General features: G+C 37.1%; 1 protein-coding gene and 1 long non-coding RNA gene across 4 annotated transcripts; one reads left to right on the forward strand and one right to left on the reverse strand.

Annotated features, from left to right (window-relative positions):
- The first annotated feature begins 743 nt into the window (after window positions 1-743).
- LOC113701275 (MYB-like transcription factor EOBII) lies at window positions 744-2,669 on the forward strand. Of its 2 annotated transcripts, none has more exons than XM_072058748.1 (3): window positions 744-1,311; window positions 1,702-1,735; window positions 1,974-2,669. In XM_072058748.1, exons 1-3 carry the CDS (start codon window positions 1,167-1,169, stop codon window positions 2,461-2,463), a joined length of 669 nt encoding a protein of 222 aa, XP_071914849.1. In that variant the 5' UTR covers window positions 744-1,166; the 3' UTR covers window positions 2,464-2,669. The 2 variants fall into 2 exon arrangements, with proteins under 2 accessions (XP_071914849.1, XP_027077645.1); XM_027221844.2 differs by having other exon boundaries at window positions 749-1,311; window positions 1,702-1,831.
- A 1,281-nt stretch (window positions 2,670-3,950) lies between these two features.
- On the reverse strand, window positions 3,951-5,244 carry LOC140010970 (uncharacterized). Of its 2 annotated transcripts, none has more exons than XR_011818168.1 (2): window positions 4,925-5,244; window positions 3,951-4,252 (listed from the first exon to the last, which is right to left on the reverse strand). It is a non-coding gene; the product is annotated as an uncharacterized lncRNA (long non-coding RNA). The 2 variants fall into 2 exon arrangements; XR_011818167.1 differs by having other exon boundaries at window positions 3,951-4,266.
- Window positions 5,245-8,753: the final 3,509 nt, after the last annotated feature.

Consider the following 8,753-nt stretch of genomic DNA (forward strand, 5'->3'; position numbering starts at 1 on the left):
AAATGTATAATTTAAAAACTTTGAGAATTTTTTTAAGGTTATTGTAGCTAAAGTTTTTAAAAAACTTGTAGCAGACAAACTTGGCAAACAAACTTGCCTGCCAAACAAGGCCATTTGATTGTGTGCTACAAGATACACAAAGCTCAATTAGTATGAGAACTAAATTTATATGGGATAAACTTGTAATAAAATGGATGAACAATTATACTAATTAAGCAAGGTATTGTAGACATCTGGAAAAAGCAAGTTAGTTGCCGTAAGCGACCAGCAAGCAAATGAAGTTCAGTTCGCCCTTAAAGAGTTGTGACGACCCATTTTCTGTCTTCCCCTCGACTTTTTTAAGCACTAATCAAATCAAGAATCTCTTGCGACCACAAAATGTGCATAACTACGTTGAACGACATCTTTTAAGTATCCGTGTAATCTTGCGCGAGATCTTACATTAGGAAGTGGAATCGTACACATCATTGCCTATTTATGGCATTATCCCATTAATTAATAAGCCTTGGCAATAAAGTAATGCTTCGACATTCTAAAATTGCTGGATTACCATGAACTAAGGCCACGCGTCCAAGAGCTGACTCAATTGTCGGAAGTCTCCCTTTTCTTATTCTAATCCGCATTACCTGAATTAGCATCCCAGAACCTTCTTTAATGCTTCACAAATCACTTAAATATGCTTAAAGTATGCTGCTTAGCAATACCTTAATCACCATATGTTACGTAACGATTGGTCCTGAAAACCATTTTCCATGAGACGTACCGACAACCCACTATACATATATATGTTTATTGATTTTTAGAATGTACGGTGCAATTAATTACCTCGTGTTGCGGAATTGAAATTAATAGGGGAATAGTTGTCCTCAAGTTTTTTTTTGTTTTCCTGTGACAAAGATTTTGAAGATGAACGTGGTTGACCGTGATTGGTTCAGAATCTGACCAAGAACATTATGCAGCAACACTTGGCAGATATCTGGACTGATTTTATGATAATCAAAGAAGGAAAGCAGAGTTGGTTAAACTCATGATTGTATTTAATTATTAACTACTACTCAGGTGACAAGCTGAAGATCAGGGTATAAATATAAGAAGGCATTTGTGATTTCTGTCATACAATAGGAGACAGCATAACAAAGATTCTTACTGAAGCAGTTCGATCAAGGATGGTTGTTGGAATGATGGGTTGGAACGTACATGAGCAAGGGTGGTGGAGAAAAGGACCTTGGACACCTGAGGAAGATAAGCTGCTAAAAGAATATGTCAGCTTGCATGGCGAAGGAAGATGGAGTTCTGTGGCTAAGTCTGCAGGTATGTATCTTATACTGTATTAGTATGCAGCTCTCGGGTTTCAGGATTTGTGTTGTTATACATGCACAAATCACAAGGTGTATAAAACTGTACAAGAAATTTTCAATTTTTTTTCGAATAAATTCACCATATGCAAAATCCAATTCTTGCTAGTTAGTGCAGTCTTGCATGGCACCATCACAGACACGTACGATATACTGTTGGCGCACAAGCTCTTGGTAGTAAGAGTTTTTCCTCTGCCTATAATTCTAATGGAAAAGGCATAAAAAGCAATGCCAACGAGTTTTAGACCTATATATATATATAGGCTCACTATATGGTAGTACAATATATAGTATAGTATATGCAGGAGATCGAAATCACAGTTTTGTCATTTATTTTGGTATGCAGGACTACGTAGGACTGGGAAGAGCTGCAGACTAAGGTGGGTGAATTATTTAAGACCAGGACTTAAACGAGGGCATCTAACCCCTCAGGAGGAGGGCATCATCATCGAACTTCATGCCTTGTGGGGTAACAAGTAATGAACTTGTCCTCCTCCTTGTCGTTTAACCTCAGCAAGTTCCTTTTGAGTTTTTAATAGAGGGATATTAATTTAAAGAAGTAACTCTCATCTTATGCATCATTAACTCTTCGCCGGCTTTATGTTTATATATGCACAGATGGTCAACCATAGCTCGATACCTGCCAGGAAGAACGGACAATGAAATAAAGAACTATTGGAGAACCCATTTCAAGAAAAAGGGAAAGCCTTCTGAAAAGAAAGATAGGAGAAGATTACTTAAACAGAAGATGGAACAAGATGAAACTGGCACCGGAGCTAAGGCGTCGCCCCTGTCAGAGGTAACAAGCGAACAGACTCTCTCTCCGGAGCTACAAGCCCAGCAAGAATTTCCAACGCTACCGCTACATCCAGTAATGGAAAATCCACAATTGCCTGTGCTGTATCAAGAAGCGGATTCATGGTCGGACACCAATATTCTCATGGATGGTTTATCGGGGTGGCTATGGAATTTTGATGATCAAAATGGTAAAGGGGTACAAGCTAATAATGATTGCAGCAAAATGACCAACAAAAATCAAGCCTCTTTTGCTCCTTGTTCCTTTGGATTTGATAATGTCGACGTGCAAAATGGAGGATACATTTATTAGCTAGCCAGAGAAATCTAATATCTAGTTGTCGTGTTGGGCTTTGCTAAGTTAGAACTTGCTTTGTCTTCTAGGGTTATATATAACTAGAACGAGACTAGAGTATTGGTTGATTAACCAAAATAACTTTGCTAAGGATTTGATGTTTTTCATGAGTTGATGGATGGTACCTCAAGTCAAAATACTTGGTCTATGCCTCTTTTGTCTCAGTTCTCAGGTCTTCACTAAGACCTCTCGTTCGAATTTGGATTGTCTGAAACAAAAGGACATGCAAAAATATATATATATATATATATTAAGAAAGTTAAGAAAATAATTTGGATTGTATTGGGTTTTCGGCCACTCGCATTTTCTTGTACAATTTGATGGTGTGGTTGAAAGTTTAAGAAGATGATGAATGCGTCTAAATAACAAAACCTATTTTTGCTCAAAATCCATTTTCTTTTACCATTTAAAGAGACCAAAGAGAACGCGCACTTCTTTTTAGTTACGTCTCAAAATTCCAACCTGATCAAGCAGGAAACATATATATCTTAATTCACGGTCAAATAGACTGCTTCTCCATCTAGCATATCATGCATGCTACGACCAAATCAAGGTCCAGTGCTCCAAAAGGTAAGAGAGCAAAGCAAAGCTTTAGAATCTTTTCGTGCATTATGGGTCCTAAATATATCATGTTCTAAATGGGAAAAAAAGATTAAAAAAAAAACCTCTAAATGAAAGAGACAACTAAACGGCCCCATGATGATGACTTGTTAAGTGGACACGTCTCGTATCTTGCCACGCTTGCAACTGGTGTGGTCATGGTGGCATACAACTCAAGACTTTTAATACTTGAAATTTTAGCATTGTAACCACGGAGTGGTCTAGTGGTAAGCGAACTCTTAAGAATTTCTTTGGTCTTGGGTTGGATTCGAATTTTACTCAGAACTTGAATCCTCGTGATTCGCCCGGGTGCATTGCATAAGGTTGCAGCGTACTGCTCCAATTTGGTGTGTCGGCTGGGGTCCTAAGTGGTTTGAGTCGAAGCATATTTCGGATTACTCGAAAAAAATTTTATTGTGTTTGGATTGCATTTTTCATGATTTTTCATGGAAAAAATACTGTAGCGATTTGATGTATGTGAGAGAAAAAGGTAATAGGGAAATGTGATCACGAAAAACGACGTAATTTTCCGACGGAAAATCGCAATCCAAACAAGGCCTTAGCATTCGTTGAGGGCGACTAAAAGAATTAATCAGCCTATGTATTGGGACTTTATTTTTTTATTTCTAATATCTATTGGGACTTAGCTAACAGAAGTTGCGTAAATGGTAACTATACGTAATTAGCTATGTTTTCAGACTCGGCCCGGGAATCGACTCGGTCGAACTCAGGGGTCAGGGGTCAATGGGTTCGACTGGGGTCAATAGGGGTCGAACCGGATGACGTCATATATACGTCATATATATATATATATATATATATTCCTACAAATCAAATTTACAAAATATAACCAAAGAACCCAATCATCTAAATTTATATCCAATTCACCAAATTCATCCAAACTCACAAAATTTATAAAATAGAAATCCCATACATGTTTAATCCCTGACAAATAGCAATCCAACTAAGGTAACAATCTCATGTTCAAATGCTTGATAAATATCAATCTAAATAAAACAACACGTTCAATTTCTAAACCAAAGAACTATCTAAACCATTCTTTATCTTCATCTTCATCTTCATCACCCTTTTCTCCAATTTCATAACTTTCGATATCGATGTCATCAAGATCATCCTCATCATCAAGCTGCACATTAAAAACTACAGAAGACTGAAGAGACATTGAGGTAGGAAATTACACTAAAAACTGCTGCTTTATTGGACCACAGGACATTAAAAACTGCATTAAATGGTTGTAGCATATTATTCTACCATTTATGTCCATGGTACTAGTACGGCTGATAATTGTATCCATCGGCCTTTGAGGTAGGAAACACATAAGTTGGTCAACAAAACTACAGAAGAGACTCATTCATGTAACAGACATTATTAACTTTTGATCCAGTGTATTCTCAAAACGAAAAGAAAACTATTCGCTTGAACTGTGTGATCATTATCAACTTAAAAATTCTTGATCCAATGTATCCAACCAGTTTGCACCGGTACTGATGCTATAACAGAGAAACGTGAAGGGACATATAAGCATGGTTGTGCGAATTATTACCAGTAAATGGTTAACCCAGATGGAACAGACAAAGAAAAGTAACCAATCATCAATGGAAGAAACTTGAAAACAAGAAGAGACAATCAAATTCAAATTTCCAGATTCTCTAATAAGGACGTGATATTCTCACCCATAATATCCAAATCCCAAATGCCCAGCATAATAAATCAAAAAAATACTGAAATTTTAGTCACATATCAACTTCAACATAATGAATTAGCTATCTTCACGACTGTTTTAGATTATAAAAATTACCAGATTTAGCTTCGGTTCACCAGCGTGTTAATTACTTGATTGAACCTTGAAATCTGAAGAAACTGGTGGTGTTGCGGCGGTGGAGGCTAGAGATTGAAGGACAAGTGACTAACGGCAACCTTGATTAAGCGACGATCGGTGAATCTCAAATGCCAGCGGTGGAGGCTTTTAGATTTTAGGGTTATTGGAGCTGAAGAAGAAAGGAAGAAAAGTACGGAAAGAGAAGCAGAGGAGCTGACCCCAAGTTTTGATAATTTCGTCTCTTTTTTAGTTGGTCAGTCCAACTTTTGACTGAAAAAAAAGGCAGAAAAAGGGTAAAAAAAAAACCGGGTTTGATCAAATTATCTGGTTCACCGGTCAAACCCGGTTTATGACCGGGTTTGACCGAGTTTTTAATACCCGAGTTTTTTAATTAGCTCGGACCGGATGCCTGGCCGGTTCCCGGTTCGACCGCCCAGCCCGGTCCGAGTCTGAAAACACAGGTAATTAGTAGCGTCTTCCTTTTCATTTCCATTGCCCATGTGGGAAGTTAAAGGCTGCATTTTGGGTATAAGATCGACCCCTTGCAAAGCTACCACATTCCGTTGTGAAGGAAGGAGAACTCCTTTTCTACTACTTTCTTTTTCAAAAGACAAGAGTACAGATTCCCGAAATTTCATCATGCAATTAGATAAAAAATTACTGCGATATATGGAGTTAGTTCTGTATTTGTTAGTTGGCGTATCATTTTTACTAAATACAAAAGAGAATAAAAAGATTTCCATTTTTTAAAGTAAATCTCAAGTTGAGGCCATAGCAATATGTTGTTAAAGAGCGGCACAAATATTAGGGTCAATTACATTAACCCTTCAAAGTTTAGGGGCATTTGCCCATTTATTGGAAGTTAAATTTGTTTCACTTAACCCCTTTGATAATAGGTCAATGGAAGTTTATCGTAAAAAGATTGAACATACAAATACGCCTTGACATTTATAGAGTTCTTTTTTCTTCCCCTACATCTCCTTTCATTTTTTTTTCTCTTTTGATTCAAGGGACGACTCTAAACTTCACAAGAAAAAAAAAAGGAGAAAAATATGAGAGTTGAACTAAAAAGTGGTTTAAAATTTAACCCTTCAAAGTTTAGGGCAGTGGCGGAGTCAGAAAAAATTTTCAGTGGGGGCAAAAGCAACACTAAAACTTTTTACCAACTATTTTTCTAGTTTTTTAAGCAAAAAAATATTCACCAACAAGTTGAAATAAAAAGTCTTTTTTTAGCTTACTTTAAATGGAACTTTCTGGCCCACATATCCTTTTAGAATATTAGTTCATAAACCAACTTAAAAGATCACGTAATTCTTTCATTTCCTTCATAAGAAAACTTTGGGACACACTTGAGATTATATCAAAATTCTATGAATACTATAGAAGTTTAAGGGGGGAGTGGGGCCGTGCGCCCACCTTAAATCTACCACTGGTTTAGGGGCATTTGACTATATATTGGAAGTTAATTTTGTTTCACTTAACCCCTTTGATGATAGGTCAAGGGAAGTTTATCGTCAAAAAGATTGAACATACAAATATGCCTTGACGTCCAATTCAGGATAACTCGAGTGGTTTCGTTGCTCCTCTTTAGGATATGACGACCACAGTTTGAGTCTCAGGGATATCGTGTTCGAGGGAATTGAGCCTCTCCTTTCGGGGGCCCGAATACCCCCTGTGTCGGAAAAAAAAAACAAATACGCCTTGACATTTATAGAGTTCTTTTTTTCTTCCCCTACATCTCCTTTCATTTTTTTTAAAAATTTTCTCCTTGTTCTTCCCCTACTATGGATCTTGCAGTGATCAATGTCACTACCATTTAATTTAGCTGGATCTTGGTTTCTACCTTTAGTCCTCCTCCGCCCCTCAATGGTCCTTGAAATGAAAATTACCAGCAGGCTTACAGCCAAAATTCGTGATGTCAAATTTCCAATACGGGCAACACAACAGTAAGGAAAGAAAAGGCCCAACCCCTCTTATCCCCACCGGCCCGCTATATATATATATATATATATATATATATGTATATACACTTTTTTTTGGTTCAATCCTGTTACTTGGGCCCCTTCCCTTTCCGCAGTCTAATTATTGCACAGTGTTTAGTTCAGCCATCACGCGCCGACTTCTGTCATGCAGCCATGAAGAAGACCGTCAACTGACAGTCACCCGTAATATTTTGACACGTGTACACGAGGCGGCGAGTTACTGTGCTGTCGACGCCGAAGATACTACTGTAAGTGTAAGAGCCATAGCTTTTCCAGCTCGCCTCCGTTTGTCAGCATCACCTGCCACTGTACACTGGAGCTTATTAGAATCTGACCCGTAAACGACAATTTTTGGACCTCTGCAGTGGTTGTTGCACCGTAGCAGACGAGTACACACAAGATATAGCGAGGTCCTTGAAAAGACTCGTATTCATGTGGCTTGTCTACAACCTTGAATGTACGATGCTTGTTGCTCTGTTCCTCTCTCTCTCTCTCTTTTTTTTTTTGCCCCCTTACATATTTTGTATTATTTGTAATTGGATCTTTTGTCCAATGAAATCTCGTAATTGATCCTAAATAACAAAACAAATGTACTTCAATTATGTTAATCAAAGAAATTAAGTAAGATGACCCTCGTTTAGTATTTCATAGTTCCTTAATCCCATTTGTATCGCTAAACAAGGCAACTTTATCAATAACATCACAATCGTAAAGTAAATAATTTTGTCTGTAGCTGTTCTGTTCTTTCAACAGCTACAGACTTAAAGTTGACAACTGCAAGAGAAAACTTTCTTTTCTTTTCTTTTTTTCGTCAAAACAAGAGAAAACTTTCTAGAGTGACAAATTTCTGCCCAATGGATCATCATTCATCACGAAAGGGGAAGACGGATTACCTTTCAGGATACTGTAGGGCGAGAATCTGAGGGAGAAGAGGCCATAATCCTCAGCCCTAGTTCTTTTTTTTTTCTTTTTTTTTTTTGAGCAAAGTCCTTAGCAATATTTATTGAGAACTAAATGTGATATGACTTTCTATCAAGAAGCAGGAGTATGATTTAGTCGTTATTTAATTTGAAATCTGAAAACGTTTTCTTAGGTGCATCAAAATATGACTGTATTTTGATGGAGTATATGGTTTTTATCCTCATTCATGAACGTTAAAAAAAAAAAAAAAAAATTTTGGTGGTACCTAGGTATATGAGGCCTTGAAGAGAGAGTGGCGCCAAGTGTATATTATAAGCAACAGCTGCAAAGTTTTTGTAAGCCCTCCTAGCTTCGGTCTAATAATTTTTGGTTAACTCTTTCAAGTATTAAGTCAGGATCCTTCAAATGTAGTCGTCACTCGCTTGTAAATTACTCCGATTCAAAACTTGAACAAAAATTCACCAGTTTATTTTTTGGAACCTTTCCCAATTGGGAAGAAAAGTGCACGCAATTACACACAGGAAAGACGGAAGTTCAATCTTGATATACGTACGTTAGACTTCAATCACCACAAAATCTATTTGTAAATCCTTAATTTATCGATAGTGCTGTTAAACAAAACTAGCAATTCGAAAACTCGACTGAACTCGACTCGATAAGGTTCGAACTCAACTCGTCAATTTTAGTAAACGAGTTGAGTTTGAGTTAAAAATTTACTCGATTAATTAACGAGTCGAGTAAGTTCGAATCGTTTGTCATTCAAATAACTCGTTTGGCCTCGATAAAGAAAAGCATATATATCATTTTACAAGTCAAAAAAATAAAAATTGAAAATTATAGATTTTTATTGTGATAAATTTACACGAGTTCGAGCTCAAACTCATGCGAGCTCGACTCGTTTATGA

This window comes from Coffea arabica, chromosome 7e (assembly GCF_036785885.1).
Source record: "Coffea arabica cultivar ET-39 chromosome 7e, Coffea Arabica ET-39 HiFi, whole genome shotgun sequence".
Classification (NCBI taxonomy): domain Eukaryota; kingdom Viridiplantae; phylum Streptophyta; class Magnoliopsida; order Gentianales; family Rubiaceae; genus Coffea; species Coffea arabica.